Source organism: Oncorhynchus gorbuscha, linkage group LG16 (genome assembly GCF_021184085.1).
Source record: "Oncorhynchus gorbuscha isolate QuinsamMale2020 ecotype Even-year linkage group LG16, OgorEven_v1.0, whole genome shotgun sequence".
NCBI lineage: Eukaryota > Metazoa > Chordata > Actinopteri > Salmoniformes > Salmonidae > Oncorhynchus > Oncorhynchus gorbuscha.
Genome location: NC_060188.1, coordinates 64,651,066 through 64,670,223, shown reverse-complemented (window position 1 = coordinate 64,670,223; position 19,158 = coordinate 64,651,066). Strand labels below are relative to the sequence as shown.

The following is a 19,158-nucleotide window of genomic DNA, read 5'->3' as shown; positions in this document are numbered from 1 at the left end:
CCTTCACTGCTGTAGTTCACAAAGGGAACATTTAAGTTTTCACTGTGGTATTTTATTCTCTTGGTGTGTGTTGTGTGGTTGTGCCGGGGTTGGGGTCTCCTGCTGCACAGAGTGGGGTCACTGGAGAGCCTTGACAGGTAGTTTGTCCTTGTCCAGGGACCAGGGCGGGAGTCATCTGTTGTCATTTGGTGTTTGCCACCTTAGTCACATGAACAATGGACATTGACAAGGAAGGAAATACACTGTGAAAAGCCAAATCAACTGGAAGAAAAATGTAAACGTTTTATACACTGGTAAGATAGTATGAAGGAGCAGTGGGAAAGGGATGAGGAAGTTTTTTCTAGCTTTTAAATGCTAGTAAAACTAAATGCATGCTCTTCAACCGATTGCTGCCCACACCCGCCCGCCCGACTGGCATCACTACTCTGGACAGTTCTGACTTAGAATATGTGGACAACTACAAATACCTAGGTTTCTGGTTAGACTGTAAACTCTCCTTCCAGACTCACATTAAGCATCCAATCCAAAATTAAATCTAGAATCGGCATCCTATTTCGCAACAAATCCAATTTAATTTACAAAATAGCCTCCAACACTCTACTCAGCAAACTGGATGTAGTCTATCACAGTGCCGTCGTTTTGTCACTAATGCCCCATATATTACCCACCACTGCGACCTGTATGCTCTCGTTAGCTGGCCCTCGCTACATATTCGTCGCCAAACCCAATGGCTCCAGGTCATCTATAAGTCTTTGCTTGGTAAAGCCACACCTTATCTCAGCTCACTGGTCACCATAGCAACACCCTCCCATAGCATGCGCTCCAGCAGGTATATTTTACTGGTCATCCCCAAAGCCAACACTTCCTATGGCCGCCTTTCCTTCCAGTTCTCTGCTGCTAATGACTGGAACGAATTGTAAAAATCACTGAAGCTGGAGACTTATATCTCCCTCTTTAACTTTAAGCATCAGCTGTCAGAGCAGCTTACCGATCACTGTACCTTCATACATCCATTCTGTAAATAGCACACACAACTACCTCATCCCCATATTGTTATTTATCTTCTTGCTCTTTTGCACCCCAGTACAGTGGGGAGAACAAGTATTTAATACACTGCTGATTTTGCAGGTTTTCCTACTTACAAAGCATGTAGAGGTCTGTAAATCTTTATCATAGGTACACTTCAACTGTGAGAGACGGAATCTAAAACAAAAATCCTGAAAATCACATTGTATGATTTTTAAGTAATTCATTTGCATTTTATTGCATGACATAAGTATTTGATCACCGACCAACCAGTAAGAATTCCGGCTCTCACAGACCTGTTAGTTTTTCTTTAAGAATCCCTCCTGTTCTCCACTCATTACCTGTATTAACTGCACCTGTTTGAACTCGTTACCTGTATAAAAGACACCTGTCCACACACTCAATCAAACAGACTCCAACCTCTCCACAATGGCCAAGACCAGAGAGCTGAAAAGGACATCGGGGATAACAATTGTAGACCTGCACAAGGCTGTGATGGGCTACAAGGCAATAGGCAATAGCTTGGTGAGAAGGCAACAACTGTTGGCGCAATTATTAGAAAATGGAAGAAGTTCAAGATGACAGTCAATCATCCTCGGTCTGGGGCTCCATGCAAGATCTCACCTCGTGGGGCATCAATGATCATGAGGAAGGTGAGGAATCAGCCCAGAACTACACGGCAGGACCTGGTCAATGTCTTGAAGAGAGCTGGGACCATAGTCTCAAAGAAAACCATTAGTAACACACTACGCCGTCATGGATTAAAATCCTGCAGCGCACACAAGGTCCCCCTGCTCAAGCCAGCACAGGTCCTGTGTAGCTCAGTTGGTAGAGCATGGCGCTTGTAACGCCAGGGTAGTGGGTTCGATCCCCAGGACCACCCATACATAGAATGTATGCACACATGACTGTAAGTCGTGACTGTAAGTCGCTTTGGATAAAAGCGTCTGCTAAATGGCATATATATATATGTCCAGGCCCATCTGAGGTTTGCCAATGACCATCTGGATGATCCAGAGGAGGAATGGGAGAAAGCCATGTGGTCTGATGAGACAAAAATAGAGCTTTTTTTTCTAAACTCCACTCGTCGTGTTTGGAGGAAGAAGAATGATGAGTACAACCCCAAGAACACCATCCCAACCGTGAAGCATGGAGGTGGAAACATCATTCTTTGGGGATGCTTTTCTGCAAAGCGGACAGGACGACTGCACCGTATTGAGGGGAGGATGGATGGGGCCATGTATCGCAAGGTCTTGGCCAACAACCTCCTTCCCTCAGTAAAAGCATTGAAGATGGGTCGTGGCTGGGTCATCCAGCATTACAACGACCCGAAACACACAGCCAGGACAACTAAGGAGTGGCTCCGTAAGAAGCATCTCAAGGTCCCGGAGTGGCTTAGCCAGTCTCCAGACCTAAACCCAATAGAAAATCTTTGGAGGGAGCTGAAAGTCCGTACTTCCTAGCGACAGCCCCGAAACCTGAAGGATTTGGAGAAGGTCTGTATGGAGGAGTGGGCCAAAATCCCTGCTGCAGTGTGTGCAAACCTGGTCAAAAACTACAGGAAACGTATGATCTCTGTAATTGCAAACAAAGGTTTCTGTACCAAATATTAAGTTCTGCTTTTCTGATGTATCAAATACTTATGTCATGCAATAAAATGCAAATTAATTACGTAACAATCATACAATGTGATTTTCTGGATATTTGTTTTAGATTCCGTCTCTCACAGTTGAAGTGTACCTATGATAAAACTTACATACCTCTACATGCTTTGTAAGTAGGAATACCTGCAAAATCGGTAGTGTATCAAATACTTGTTCTCCCCACTGTATGTCTACTTGCACATCATCATCTGAACATCTATCACTCCAGTGTTAATACTAAATTGTAATTATTTTGCCTCTATGGCCTATTTATTGCCTTACCTCCCTACTCTTTTACATTTGCACACACTATACACAGATTTTTCTATTGTGTTATTGACTGTACGTTTGTTTATGTGCAACTCTGTGTTGTTGTTTTTGTCGCACTGCTTTGCTTTATCTTGGCCAGGTAACAGTTGTAAATGAGAACTTGTTCTCAACTTGCCGACCTGGTTAAATAACGGTGAAATAAAAATAAATAAATAAAAGACATAATGAATGAAAGTTTCCACCTGACCTTCCAATAAGTTAAGTGAGTAGAAGTTAATATGTCATGTCCCAGCCTTCAGATGCCCATCAGTGAGAAGACTATCATGTAGTCATTTATGGAAAATTAGGTCTGCTTTTATGAGTTCAAAATCCATTACAACTTTTAAAATCAACTTTATCTATGATGGGCAGTTCAATCTAAAACTCCAATTAGTAGCAACATGTTCGTTTATATACCTGCTGTAGAATTGATAGTGAACATATCTCACTTTGATGCCTATCTCTAATTGCTCTTGGATGTGTCTGGAGGTTGGCTCGTCCCGTACAGAACCGCTCTATGAGACAGACTAGAGGTCAGGTTGTTCTGTGTGAAAGCCATGGAGCTGACCCTCTGAAGAACTGCTGTGTCTGGACTATATTAAACACCTGAGCCGCCGGCTGCCTGGCGCAGTCACCACCCAGCTCCTATGCATTACATACACTCACTCACTCATACTGTGGGGGAGACCCAGTCATTCCACTACATCTATTTCTATATCCAAACAGTTCTATGTAAATGTACTTGTTTGTAAGTGATTGCTTCATATTTCATGGGTTTTTTAAATGTCTACATGCTGCAACACAAATTGCCCTTTGGGACAATACAGGTTTAGTCTTCTCTCCTATTCTCTCCTTCTCCTCTATAAATAGATTGTAGGTTGGAATGTGAAGAGAGCTATTTTACTGAGTGTATTTGGTGCTGATTCTTCTCGTAGGACGGAGTTCAAAGCCCACAGGGATGTGAAGCCAGTGAAGCTGATCCGAGCCAAGTCCCAGTACCTTCCCCCTGATGAGAAGACCAGCCTGGAGACCAGCTATAGCGCCACCTACAGGGGAGAGCAGGGCAAACAGCAGCCCAACGACAACAAGGCTGTGGACAGGAGGAGGATACGCAGCCTGTACAATGAGCCCTACAAAGGGCTACAAGAGACCAAGGTGAGAACGTTTTAGATCATGTCCTATTGACTACTCCCATGGTACAGCCATAATGCAGCTAATCACCTATTCAGAACCACAGCCGTGCAGAGTGCGTTTTAAAACCCACTGTAATGACAGAATCTTTCTCTTGGAGGGCTGCTGTTCTCTTTACTGTGTACGTTGTGATGGCAAATCATATCAGTAATACTGAAGCAAACACAATATCAAACTGAGGAGTTACAGATCTTTGCAGAGTTATTTACACCTGCTGCTAATGTCTTTGGGGATGGTATATACAAATAATCTCCATCTTCCCCGATCCCCTGTGACTAAGTTGAGAGGTCTAACAGTGCTCCCCGATCCCCTGTGCCTAGGTTGAGAGGTCTAACAGTGCTCCCCGATCCCCTGTGCCTAGGTTGAGAGGTCTAACAGTGCTCCCCGATCCCCTGTGCCTAGGTTGAGAGGTCTAACAGTGCTCCCCGATCCAAAACCAGAAAGGCGGGCACCACGGTAGCTAGTCAGGGCGGCAAACCTGTCAAGAAGGCCAAAGAGCAGAAGCAGCCGGGCAGCACAGCACTGCGGGGCACCAAGAAGACGACCTCTGAGAACCAGCCCACTGAGTCCAGGCCTGCGGTGGGGGACAAGGAGAAAAGTAAAGAGATGAACAACAAACTGGCTGAGGCAAAAGAGTAAAAATCATTTAGCACTACTTTTTATTCTTCTTTGGGGAAAGAACACGAAGGCTGCAAAATTCATTAGAAGTTCTCATCCCTTTTATGTTTTGTCTCTCTCCCTCTCTCTCGTCTCTCTCTAACTCTCTTTCTCTCTCTTCTCTCTGCCTCTTGGCTAAATTAGATGTAGTTACAGTAAATGTCAGGGTTGTGACATGACATGTCGTTGCTTCCCCGCCTCACATTACATTAGATCACCGTAGTAACAAGGGGGTGTGTTCATCCGCTTCCTCTGCTCCCCGATGCCACCCTCCACCCCCCTCTCGCCACGTCTCCATCTCAAGGTTACCATGGCTACCGGCTGCCTGGTTAGCCAATGAATGGCACGTGCTATTGTTGCATGAGCCCACCGACTAGCAAGCCTGTATGGTTGGCTTCCATCTTCCAACTGAACAGATTGCTTTGTTGAGTTTATCAAGGATTTTGGGGAATGAGAAGACCATGAAAATTGGCTCAGTGACTGGACTCGATTTCTGTAGCTGTAACTTTCAAATGTATGCAAAGATACATTTATAAATGTATGCATAGACACATAAGATACTCATCTAGGATAACGGTCTGAAAATCTTTGATAAATACGCAGCTTTGAGTGTATCGATCCATGGCTGAGTTTGTGCCTGCTCTGTATTTCCTGAATGCTGTCTTCTTGAGCAGGGCCCCAAGTCTGTCTGGTTTCAGATTGGCATTACTAAGATGCTTCAACTTTGCCATCATTCTTGAATGCAATGTCTAATTTTGTAAACCTAATAACTATGTTGATTGTGGATGATGTGAGAATGGTTTTGAACAAATAATTGTCAGGACAGCATTTACAACGTCATACCCTCTCATTCAAATTGTTCTCTCTCTTTGCAGTCAAATTCATTCATCAAGGTATTTTAGAGATCAGACAGGGCTTGTTTCAGCAACCTTGTTGCCAAGCTGTGAGCCATCTGGGTTACTGTAACGTGATTAATATGCATTACTAGACCAGTCATTTGCACAGCAGATGAGAATTCCCACTGAATAAAATGTTTCTATCATGCAATTATAATTACATTCAGCATTTTCTTTTTAACAACATTACATTTCACTGAGTCACGATAGGAATTTGATATTGTGGCTCTATGGTCTTTAGCTATGCTTTCACCCAGCCGATATACTCTCTATGTAGCTATAGCTAGGACACACACGCACAGCGTCATGGTTGACTGGAACCAACATGATTATTTAGGCCCTTATGGCACTATCAGATGAGAGAAGCCAACAACAATATTCACATCCCAGAGGTCTAAAGAGGTGTATGGCTTGATGTGATACGAGTTAAAACTCTTTCTCTCTTTCAGCAGATTCATGGTTTTATAATTATATGTTATTTATTGTTTTATTTATTCATCTATTTATTTGGGTATAAAACACTAATTACTTCTGCTAATACCATTATTGTAACATACCCCCAAAAATGTGTCTGTGATGTTATGGTAAGTTGAATGCTGGCCGTTTGGAATGTTTATTTTTCTGGACATATTGTTTCTGTCTTTGTTTTTGGTTTATGCATGCGGTGTCTCTATGTTTCTGTCTAGCACGGGCCTCAAACAACTGGCCTCTTCCCTGGACCAGGTGTGTGTGTGTGTGTGTGTGTGTGTGTGTGTGTGTGTGTGTGTGTGTGTGTGTGTGTGTGTGTGTGTGTGTGTGTGTGTGTGTGTGTGTGTGTGTGTGTGTGTGTGTGTGTGTGTGTGTGTGCGTGTGTGTGCGTGCGCATGCGTGTGTGTGTGTGTGTGTGTGGATTTCATTAGATTGAGAAGATTACGTGTAGATGTCAAGATTATATTAAACACATTCAACTCCAAATATATCTCTCCTCTGCTGCCTTCTATGGCAATCTAAATATAGTAGTCATAGGCTACCAATGTAGAACGACTTGATTGAATTAGGACAAGCAGCGAAACTACATTTTATAGTTGGTTTACATTTGTATCATACTTCTGCATATGTATGCAGTTTCTTGAATGGGATATATTGAGCGAGCAAGGAAAATGATCTGTTTTACAAACATAAACCTCATTATGTCAAAATGAATCAGGTTTATATTGGTTGTATAGTGCCAGTAGAGCTATATTGGCTACTACACATGTCTACTTGTGTCTTAGCAGACAGTAGTAAAGACCAGAACAGCGTTTCAGACTCCTGGGATGGCGTAGACCACAATAGAGCAGTGCATTGTGCTGTGCAGGACTTGCTTGTCATGGGCCACCCCACACTCCCCAGTCTCTCTCTTGTGTTGTTGTCATCTGTTGTGCTAGTCAGAGCCCCCTGGCTCCCTCCCCTCCATTTTGAATACTGGAGTGTGTTGTCTCTCCATTTGCCATGGTGGTGTCTTGAGTTAGTATGTCACAATGAACCACCATACCATATTCTGCTTAGACTGAGCATGTGCCCACGGAGCGGAGGGTGAGGGCCATCTCATTAGCATTTTGCAGCCTTTGGTTGGCGGGGGGGTCTTTCTCTCGTAGCACAGGAAGGAGTGTCGGGGGGGGGGGGGGTCATACATGTAAAGTACTGACACATAGCACACCCGGTGCTATCCATCTTTAACTGAAGCATTAGAAACAAAAAATAATAGAAAATAATCATGGTACAAAGAAGTTACAGAATGTATTGGACACAAATATTTTACTGTGACGTGCTTGTGTTTCTCTCTGCTTGCTCCTATTTACTGAAATATTATGAATAAATGCAAAAGCAGAAAAAGCTGTGTCCTCTTGGTTCTTTGTGTTGAAACGTATGGAGGAGGAGGAGGGTGAAAGAACAGTGGTTGCAGGTATTTGTTGAATTGTTTTTGTGTCTTTGTCTTTGTGAGACATGAGATGCTCTTTAGTGAGTGAATCCACATGGAAGAGAATTTTGCCTTCAGGTTTTCTTTAGCGCTTATCAAAGAGATTCTGGCATGAGTTCTGACATCCTTCAAAGGGCTTGCATATTGCTGCTACACTATGTGAGAGCTGAGGAATATATTATTTTGCATCATGTGTCCAAATATATTCAAAGACCTTGCCCAAATGATACAGCAATATGCAAGTTAAGGATGGGTAGAACATTATTCCAGAATCGGATGTCATGTATTTACTGGGCCAACAAACTGTATGATTAATGAAATGTTCTTTCTCTGCGTGTAACAAATGTGACATTTGGATATTTCTAAAATCATTATAATCATGTAATTACTATATTTTCCAGCTTCATCTGGTATCGTTATTAGCTTTTCGAGGATGTCAAATTTGGATATACTGTGCAAGGTGAAATCCTACCTCTAGAAAACCTAACGAGTGACATTCTGATTCATTTGAAGGGTTGTGCTAAAACAGTACCACTACATACAGCTCTGTCAGCCAATCCGTGATACAGGCTGGGTGCAGACGCTAAAGCAACACCTGTGGGGCTGTACACTACCCATTCCAAGGTAACCTAAAAACACACCCAGCCGCCACAAGCCACAAATCCCTCATTCATATGTGCTCATAAGATGTATTTCAAAGTCATTAATTTTTTATTTTCTTTGATAGTGGCACAGTTTTGTTTTGAAAATCGTTGTACTCCGATACAGTTCCCACCAGGTCAGATCCCTCATATATTTCTCTTCCATATGGAAACTAGAGTAGAGGAATGAGTGTGTGGGGATGTCTGTCTGTGTGAATGCTTGGCTGTCATGTCCTATAATGTACGTATGTCTCCTTAAGGTTCCTCTCTTAAGGAGGCCTTGGGTCTGCCTTGTTGCAGTAGAATGGCTATAGTACAGACCATCTTGGAATCCCTCCTTGAGCTACTGGAAGATGCATTCATTGCTCCTGGTTATAAGAAATAGGCCAAGGCTAAACAAATTGCATGGCTGGGTAGTAAAATGTGACTTTTGAATTATTCACACAGATGACTAGAGATCGCCCATCCTTTTCTATTTTTAGAGCAACTAGATTAACCCTACCGTGCAACCACTATTATTTGATATAACATTATTTGATATTATATCAAAGTGATATCGTAATTACACACATTACCAGTGTGATTATATATAAATTATTAATAAACCTGTGGGTAAACACACCTACAGATATATGTTCATAATAACACATAGTTATCCTTTTTGGTTTGATAATTTTTATCATTTGATGTAATGTTGTTATGGTGTCTGAATGGGACCTGCAATCCAAATGTTATATAATATTACTAAATGTGTGGTTATTTTATATGGGCTGGACTTGGTGCTAAATCTGAAATGTTTATTGAAAATATGTCGATTCAATGTTTATTGGGGTGCATGGTCGGAATAGAGTGGGGAGGTACAGTAGTTCTAGCATTGGAGAGAGCCAGCTCTGTTACTGGAGAAGATAGTAAGTGCATGTTTTAGTCCCCTCAAGTTTCATTTTAGATTAGATTATTCCTGAATGTCCTGTGGCTGTTTGTCCTTGAACACCCTGAGACTCTCATTAGACTCTCATTATTCCCATTTGTGTGCTCTAGCTTTTAGTCTGAGAAAGTTTCACCTGACAGATTGGATTCAAACTCAGAGAGCAGTGGCTATTTATTGATCTGAACATAACGCAAAATCCTAACTTTGATTGAAGAAAAATGTTAACTTTTGTTTGGAATTGAGGAAGGTAGGCGGGCGAACTATGTTTTTTGTGCTATTTTAGGCTTGAAGTGATAAGAAACCAAGACAGAGCTTTAGTAGCTTCACATCCCAACGGTGGCAGTATAATGTTGCCCTCTGATATGAGTAGTCACAGGGTGCTCAACTCAACTCAGCAAAATTCTTTGTGATTGGCCTCTGAGAAATGCCTCATCTTGTGTCTCTTTGTTTTTGTCTTTTTCTTTGTGTCTTAACTCTGTGCTGCCTCGCCTCCTAGAGAGCTTAATGACGAGGTTCTCCGACCCAGTGATCATCATTCCCAGGGTGCCGTTGGAGGTGCCGTTGAACCAGAACCACTGGAGGAAAGACCCGAACCACGGAGGAGCGGCGTAGTTGTGCACTTTGCCCCAGATGTAAAGTATGAGTAGATCCACTAGATCTGTACTGTAGGGACATACTGTACTGTAGGCCTATGGTATACAGGGAAGGACAGCTGTCTTGTTCTGTACTGTACATATCTAGTATTTTCAACTCAGTTCTATTGGGAAAAGAGAAACACCCCATTAACAACTCCTCTGCATGAGGAGGCTAACCAAAATAGGATGCACGTAGCGTGTTTGAAACAGCTTTAGGGCAGTGCGGTCATCTCTGTTTGAGCAAATGCAAATGCAAAAGGTGCTATAAGTTTAATTTCCGTTTCATGCTTTTGTTTTAAGAGAATGTTTTAATTTGGTAATGATGTTAGAAATGCCAAACCATAAAGTGCTTATTGAAAGAAAAAAATAACTGTATATTGATCAATTCAAAGGCAAATAAATATAGATAACTTGCTGATTTGCTAATCTGTGTTGTATTTTTATTGGTGTGTGACTTATTGGTGTTAGTTTAGAACAGACCAAGAAGCTATCCACAACTCAGAGTACACTGAAGAAGATAGAACTGACACTGAAATGCACAGTGGAAAATAGCCTACAATAAACACACTTCAAAATGAAACGTGAAACACACTCACATAATAATATTGAGGTTCTCGGGCGACCCCTTTCTAAATGCTTTAGGGCACATATTCCTTTTTCATTTACTGTATGACTCATTCTAGTCTAGTGAATATTTGTGTGAGAGTGCTTGTATGCTCTGTTTATTCTGGATAAGCACTTGTGTGAAAGGGGTTTAAGGGCTTGGCTAAAGCAGCTATTTCTCTGTTGACCTTCATATTGCTTTTCATTACCCCTCTCCCTTTTCTTTGATTATGAAGTGAAAGATGAGAATGAATTTGTATTGGATGATAAAATGATAAGTATGCACATTTGTTATCTGATTGTACAGATGTGCTCTGCTGACTCATTCTCCTCAATGTGCCTACCCCAGAGGAGTAAACACACACACACACACCCACACACACACACACACACACCCACACACCCACACACACAACACTTTTATGTGAAGCCTTCACATCTTCACGATGCCACATAGACTTGAGCTGCTCATCGGGATTGGAGGACTCGTATCTCTAAGTTTGATTCTCCTCCTATAGACTGTGTCTCATGACTACATGGAGGACTCGTATCTCTAAGGATGAGTCATGGAAGGATGATTCTCCTCCTATAGACTGTGTCTCATGACTACATGGAGGACTCGTATCTCTAAGGATGAGTCATGGAAGGATGATTCTCCTCCTATAGACTGTGTCTCATGACTACATGGAGGACTCGTATCTCTAAGGATGAGTCATGGAAGGATGATTCTCCTCCTATAGACTGTGTCTCATGACTACATGGAGGACTCGTATCTAAGGATGAGTCATGGAAGGATGATTCTCCTCCTATAGACTGTGTTTCATTACTACATGGAGGACTCGTATCTCTAAGGATGAGTCATGGAAGGATGAGTCTCCTCCTATAGGCTGTGTCTCATGACTACATGGAGAACTCGTATCTCTAAGGATGAGTCATGGAAGGATGAGTCTCCTCCTATAGGCTGTGTCTCATGACTACATGAAGAACTCGTATCTCTAAAGATGAGTCATGGAAGGATGAGTCTCCTCCTATAGGCTGTGTCTCATGACTACATGGAGAACTCGTATCTCTAAAGATGAGTCATGGAAGGATGAGTCTCCTCCTATAGGCTGTGTCTCACTCTCATCACTATTCCACATCAAGTAACTCATGCCAGCAGTAAAATTATTTTTAAAAACAGATACAAATACACCTTATGGAACAGCAGGGACTGTGAAGCAACACAAATATAGACACATGCATACAAACACATGATAACATGCGCACTATACACACATATACACATGGATTTTGTGTTGTAGATATGTGGTAGTAGAGTAGATGCCTGAGGGTACACACTTAATATTTTGTGAAATCTATTGTGAATGTATTGTAATGTTTTTGAAACGTGGAACTGCCTTAATTTTACTGGACCCCCGGAAGAGTACTGGGGATCCATAATAAATATAAATACAACACACATAAGTCTCCTCCTACTACCAGTAAACATTTCGCTATCTACAGTATTTACAATGTTCAAACGCAATGAATAGGAAATCATAGCCTACAAACCTTCCAGCTAGAATCGTTTTGTACAGTTATGGTCGGTCATAATGATTAGACGAGATTTTCAGCAATTGTCCACATAAACTGTTGTCTATGACAGGAACAGGGTAGAGGGGAGGGGCACCAATGAATCCTCCCCAGTATTGGAGAGCACAGTGTTGACCCGTATTGACCTTTGACCTCGTGACTGTATGGCAATCACCATCGTCCCTTAAGCTTATCGTATGCTTCCCAGTCGAAACAGTTCGCACATATATTGTGCAGAAATGTTTTGTTTGTTTTGGTGTTCGGCAGCACTCGGCAGGGTTATTTTCAGCTGTTGCTGAAGTCTACGCCTCCTCGTCGGTGAATGATCCACAGTAGGAATTCTTCATTGAAGTGTTTGTTGTCATTCAACTACAGACGACTAGTTTTCTTGCACATTATTTAACTTGAGAAATACTGGACCACATATATGTAAAAGTGCATCACTTCGGCTGGCCGAACTCGCATACTCGCATAAAAGACCTTCGCTTGAAAAATGAGAAGAAAACATTAATAGTATTGTTCACCAATTTTGAGACGCTGTAGCCAGTATAAACTTCCTCAAAATAGTCAGAATTCATCTAAAATAACTCAAGAAATCTGTCATTAATTTAGAAGTTTTTGCAGAGGAGATTTTAGTCGCAGAATTTTACATCTAACTAAGATGCTTGGTGCAGTATTTCTCAAAGAAATGTTTTGCAAGAATTGAGTTGAATGGCAACAAAGACTTTATTGAATAATCCCTACTGTTGACCAATCACCGACGAAGGGGTGCAGACTTCAACTAAAATGTACAGTGCCCAAACAGCCGGGGGAAAGTCCAAACAAAAACGTCCAGTGGTATAGTGGTGCCTGGAAAAGTGGGTATACTCAAATTTTGCAAAACATTTCCAAATGGCCTGCCCGGCGAAGGAAAGGCACCCTGTGTGATTTTTTTTTTGATGAGAAACAGGGACATTCACTCTGAATGACCTAAAATCATAAATCTCATATTGGTCTTTCACAGTCAGACCAACCCAAGCTGCACTGTGCAAGAAGGCTAATAGTAGTCCTACTATTGAAACAAAGTAATTAGGCTGTCAACTGTTTTCGCTCTCGAAGTCGCATTTTTACAACAGAAATACAACAAAATTGCATGTTCTAAGTCCATAACAATATTTGAACAACATCCGGAGGTCTTGGAAAAAATCTAATTCAAATGTGCAGGCACCTAGCACTGTTGTTTGGTTAGCAGTGTTTGTTGTACATGAGATGGAGTTTGCAAAAGAAATGGCCACTGGATTCATGCAAATAATCATGAAATTCTGACAGGTATACTCAAATTACATAATTTACACATTTCTTAAATTATTTTTAAATTATAATTGAGACGATTATGAGGATGCTTACTGGCTATTGTGTTAAGGGCTACTTTGAAGCTAGCTAGTTAACATTTAATAGAGAAGGTTTTGGGAAAGCCTTTCCATCTACCAGAAGACTGCAGGCCTATCATTAGCATCACTATTAGTGATGGGTCGTTCGCGAACGAGTTGGGTCGAAGAGCCGGCTCTTGTAGGTGAACGTTGGGAGCCGTCTCGCATATAAAAAGAGCAGAATCTATTTATAAAAAATATTTTAAAATGTAGATATGAATAATCAAACGATTTAATTGAATAGAATAAAACTAATTCAATGAACAAAAAATAAATAAAAATAATATAGGCCTAAATTGCTCAAGTGCACGCATTTGTTCTGACTGTCTGTTTAGACTAACAGCCTCACCTGTTGTACCTGTCAATCAGACACGCAGTGTCAATCAATGAACCAAAGAAGCGTGAGGGAGGGCCGAGCCAACTCGCTCACAGTCACACATTTAGCAGCAAGGAGAGAGAGGAAGGACAGCTGTGAAAACAACAGCTGGAAAATGAGTCGGAAGCACAGTAGCATTTGTATGCATTTTAATAATGTAGACAATGTTAGAGCACAGTGTAGAATTTGCTAAAACAAAATCTTATATACAGCCGGTTCTACGCACAACCTACACCAGCATATGGGAAGTGTGCACCCAACTGTGAAGCTAGCTGTAGCAGAGCTTCGAGAAACTAGCGGGCCTGCTAGTGAAAGTGGTGGAGCCAGCACCTCCACACGTGGAGATGTATCCACTCGGTCAAGTAGGTCTACTCCGCGGCCCACAGCAACGCATTCTTCTATAGACCAGTTTAAGCCAAAGTCTATGTCTGTAGCAAAACAAGGCCACATTGAGATTGCATTGGCTAAAATGATTGCCACCAATTTCTAGCCATTTTCGATCGTGGAGGACAGAGGTTTCAGAAATTATAGCAATAGTCTAAATCCAATGTACACAATTCCAAGCAGGAAAACCCTTTCAAAATCACTTATTCCACAACTGTACGAGAGCACACAGGCTTCAGTGTGGGAAAGAGTCCAAAAAGCTACTGCAGTTTGCCTTACCACTGACCGCTGGACATAAAGGGTAACCACTTCTTACATGTCGTTTACATGTCAATTAATTGAAAAAATGTTGATGTCTAGCTGTCTTCTAGACTGCTTTGAGTTCAGCGACAGACACACCTCAGAGAACTTGGCAGAGGAACTGTTGAGAGTGGCCAGAGAATGGCAAGTAGATGGAAAAGTGGTCTGTTGTGTTCGCAACAATGCAGCTAACATAACCAACGCCATGAACATGTTTAAATGAACCCATCATCCATGTCTTGCCCACACAATACACCTGATTGTAAGAGATGCTCTGAAGGTGATGAAGTCCACTGTGGATAAAGTGAAATCAGCTGGGGAATACTTCCACAGGAGCACAGTAGGTGCTGAATAACTAAAGTCTACACAACGCCAGATGGGGATGCCTGAGCTGAGGCCTAAACAAGACTGCACTACAAGGTGGAATTCAACATTGTATATGTTGAAGCGGTTTATTGAGTCAAAGGATGCTATCATCTCAACCTTGGCCATTGTCAATGCACCTGTTGATGCTCTGACCCTAGAGGAATGGGAGGTGGTGGAGGAGATGTGCGGAGTCCTGGAACCCTTTGAGCAGGTCACTGTGGAGATCAGTGGAGAGAGGTACAGTAAGCAGTTATTACTACATCATTAGTTAATCCAGTATTATATACGTATATGAGTAGTAGATGAGAATGTAGTATCAGTAGACAAAACATGAACCTGAACTAATAAGTTACTGTTCTCTCTTTTCAGCTATGTGACAGCCTCAAAAATGATACTCTTGTGTAAGGGTCTGCAGCGAATCACAGCCAGACACCAGAGAGAAGCAAATGTAACCACAGGACATGTGACAGAGTTGATGGACACCCTATGTTCATCAATGGACAGAAAGTTACACAGAATGGAATATAACCACGTGCTATCAGAAACTATTGCACTTGACCCCAGGTTTAAGAAGTTAGCCTTCAGTGATGCCAGAGCGATTGATGAGGCTCTTCAAAGAATAACCTCAGCAGCAGGGAGGGACAGCTCCAGCAGTCAGCTGGCTCAGGCACCAGGAAGAAGAGGGATCAGATGGAGCAGAAGCACCAGCAGTAGTGCCATAAATGTCTGCTGTTTGGATGCTGTTTGACAAGAGAGCAACTGGGGATGCAGCACAAAGGAATCGCTCAGTAGATGCCATAATGGAGGCCTGACCCCCCCCCCCCCACACACACACACACCACACACACCAAATGCGATCACAACAAGCAGGATAAAATATCAAAACAAACTCTGAAACAATGACATTAATTTGGGGACAGGTCGAAAAGCATTAAACATGGATGGCAATTTAGCTAGTTAGCTTGAACTTGCTAGCTAACGTTAATTTGTCCTATTTAGCTAGCTTGCTGTTGCTAGCTAATTTGTCCTGGGATATAAACATTGAGTTGTTATTTTACCTGAAATGCACAAGGTCCTCTACTCCGACAATTAATCCACACATAAAACGGCAAACCGAATCCTTTCCAGTCATCTCTCCTCCTTCCAGGCTTTTTCATAATTGAACTTATATGGTGATGCATCTAAACTTTCATTATATTACTACGACAACTGGCAACAAAGTTCCATCTTTCAATCACCCACGTGGGTATAACCAATGAGTGCCCAATGAGGAAATGGTACGTGTGTATCTACTTCTATAAACCAATGAGGAGATGGAAGAGGCAGGACTTGCAGCAGAAATAGGAAGGAGTCAGAAATAGGAAGGAGTTCTGTTTTAGCCCTTGGGTACGCAGACGCTCGTTGGTGCGCGAGCAGTGTGGGTGCAATAATTGAATAACATGGATTTCTAAATTTATTTTGTGACGCTCGCGCACGCGACGTGTCAGGTCTGGTCAGCATGTAAAATAATAGTCCTTTCTATTTCTGACGCAGATCGCGCTGCAAGTCCTGTCTCTCCCATCTCCTCATTGGTTTATAGAAGCAGGTACACATGTGCCATCTCCTCATTGGTTATACCCACGTGTGTGATTGAAAGACGAACTGCTGCCGGTTGTCGTGGTAATACTATGAAAGTTTAGATGCCAATCACCATATAAGTTAAACAATGAAAAGGCCTGGAAGGAGGAGAGATGACTAGAAGCAATTCGGTTGACGTTTTTTATGTGTGGATTAATTGTCGGAGTAGAGGACCTTGTGTATTTCAGGTAAGATAACAACCTAATGTTTATATCCAGGACAAATTAGATAGCAACAGCAAGCTAGCTAAATAGGATAAATAAGCAAGCAAGTGCAAGCTAACTAGCTAAATTGCCAAAAATGTTTAATGCTTTTAGAACTGTCCCCAAATTTATATCATTGGTTCAGAGTTTGTTTTGATATTTTAACCTGTGTGCCATGATCGCATTTGGTGTAGGGGGACAAAATAAATGTATGCACGATGGCGCACGCGTGTGGTGAATATCCTCATCACCAGCAGTAATTATGTAGTTGAGGTGCTTAGATTCGGCCCTGGCTGGTAATGGCAAATGAACAGACAATGGGCTGAAAGTAAGAGGAAGAGAGAACATGAATTAGTAATGGTCTGAAAGCCCAGGGAGATGACAGACAGACAGACCAGCAGTTCAGGTGATAAATGCTGTCTGTGCCTCCTACCTGCCAAATGGACTGAGGATGGAAGAGAGAAGGAGGGGAAGGATGAAGGAAAAAAGGACAGAAAGATCAATTTGCCGCCATTACATGGATGTTTGGCTCAGCTGACTCTTAGAATACTGTTTATTGGGATGTTAAAAAGAAAGACATTAGTCTTCTGTGGCCCTGCCTAGTCCCCAGATTCGATGTAATATGTTTGGAAAAGACTCCCAGACACTCATAGTGGTATTTAACAATTGGGGTTCTTTGGAAATTCAGTGCAGTGTTTTCTTATTCACTCTGTGAATATTATGGATGATCCAACACATCTGCACACCACAGGGGTGAACAAAAACCCTGGCTAATGTTCTTAAAGACAGATTCATTGCTAAAGGAATCCTTAATTAGGTAATTAGATCAGGGGAAAAACACATACTTGTTCATTTTTGGAGTGAAATGAAATCAACAAAATTGCAGAAGTGGATAATTGAGAATCAAACCTATGGTGCTGAAAATCATTGGAGGAATTTGATTGAAGGAGGATGTTATATCATACTGGTGGGTACTGGTATGGCAACTTCCGGTTCCATCACCGCCTGGTATGGCAACTGCTCGGCATCCGACCGTAAGGCGATTCAGAGGGTACTGCATAAGGCCCAGTACATCACTGTGGCCAAGCTTCCTGCCATCCAGGACCTATATGCTAGGCGGTGTCAGAGGCTGGCCCAAAAAATTGTCGATGACTCCAGTCACCCAAGTCATAGACTGTTCTCTCTGCTACGCATGTCAAGCGGTACCAGAGCGACAAGTCTAGGACCAAAAGGCTCCTTAACAGCTTCTACCCCCAAGCCATAAGACTGCTGAACAATTAATCAGATGGCCACCTGGACTATTACATTGACCCCCCCACCAACTTTACTCCTACCTACATGTACAAATGACCTCGACTAACCTGTACGCCCGCACATTGATTAGGTACCGGAATCCCCTGTACATATCCTCATTATTGTTATTTTATTGTGTTACTTTACATTTTTTACATTAGTTTATTTGTAAATATTTTTTAAACTTAATTTCTTGAACTGCATTGTTGGTTAAGGGCTTGTAAGTAAGCATTTCACGGTAATGTCTACACCTGTTATATTCGGTGCATGTGACAAATACAATTTAATTAGATTTTGAATCTACAGTTCACTCAGCTTTACAATGTGGGTATTTTTTAAACATTTAATTTAACCTTTATTTAACTAGGCAAGTTCTTATTTACAATGATGGCCTACCCCGGCCAAACCCTAACCCGAATGACGCTGGGCCAACTGTGCGACGCTCTATAACTGTAACAATCAACTATTTTTGTTTTCTTTTAATGGAGGTTTGTTCCTTTGATACTTTGCCTCAGATCACCGTTTCACCCTCCCTTCCTCCATCCCCCCTCACATCCTCCTCCCTACTTCTACCTCCCCCCATGTTTCCATAGAAATGGGTTGCCAGTAAGAAGGTGGGTTGGGGTTGTATGGGTTAATTGGGGTTAGGGTTTATCAGTCCTCGTCCACACAGATTGTACCCCCCCATCCCACCACCCTCCTGGTCTCCAGGGTACGCCTCTGAAAGAAACCAGCCTCCTGCTGTTTACCATGTATCCCTCCACAGGGCTCGCCTCTCAGAGAGAGAAAGGTGTGTGTGTCACAAAGGTGTGTGTGAAGTGGTGGTGTGAAGTCATCATACACATGATGGGCCCGGCCTACACATTTACACATGCACGCAGCACAGACATATAGACCACCAAGTCTCTGATGTATTTGGTAAATGTGCAATACTCTCATGTAATGTTAGCTAATGTCAATCATCCAAAATGTTTATAGTGTGACCATATCTTATTCATGATATCATAACACTGTGAAATCACAACATCTGTTGTCCGACCTATGTTTATTTTTTTATGCAATGACCCAACAGTGTCCTCTAGTGTATGGATCATTACAGTAGTTCTTAGATTGTATCACAAATTCAGCATTTCACCTCATAAATAAAGATTGGGGGAATATTCTCTCCCT

At 42.0% G+C, this 19,158-nt stretch overlaps 1 protein-coding gene across 1 annotated transcript in view; it reads left to right on the top strand.

The window, feature by feature from the left end:
* LOC123998661 (microtubule-associated protein 6 homolog) overlaps positions 1-10,280 on the top strand; it is a 31,716-nt gene extending 21,436 nt beyond the window's left edge. The window contains exons 2-5 of the mRNA XM_046303752.1: positions 3,914-4,133; positions 4,572-4,804; positions 8,175-8,285; positions 9,727-10,280. Of these exons, the coding sequence (XP_046159708.1) occupies positions 3,914-4,133; positions 4,572-4,804; positions 8,175-8,285; positions 9,727-9,877 (715 nt within the window). The 3' untranslated portion in view covers positions 9,878-10,280. The remainder of the gene's footprint in view (positions 1-3,913; positions 4,134-4,571; positions 4,805-8,174; positions 8,286-9,726) is intronic.
* The last annotated feature ends 8,878 nt before the right edge of the window (positions 10,281-19,158 follow it).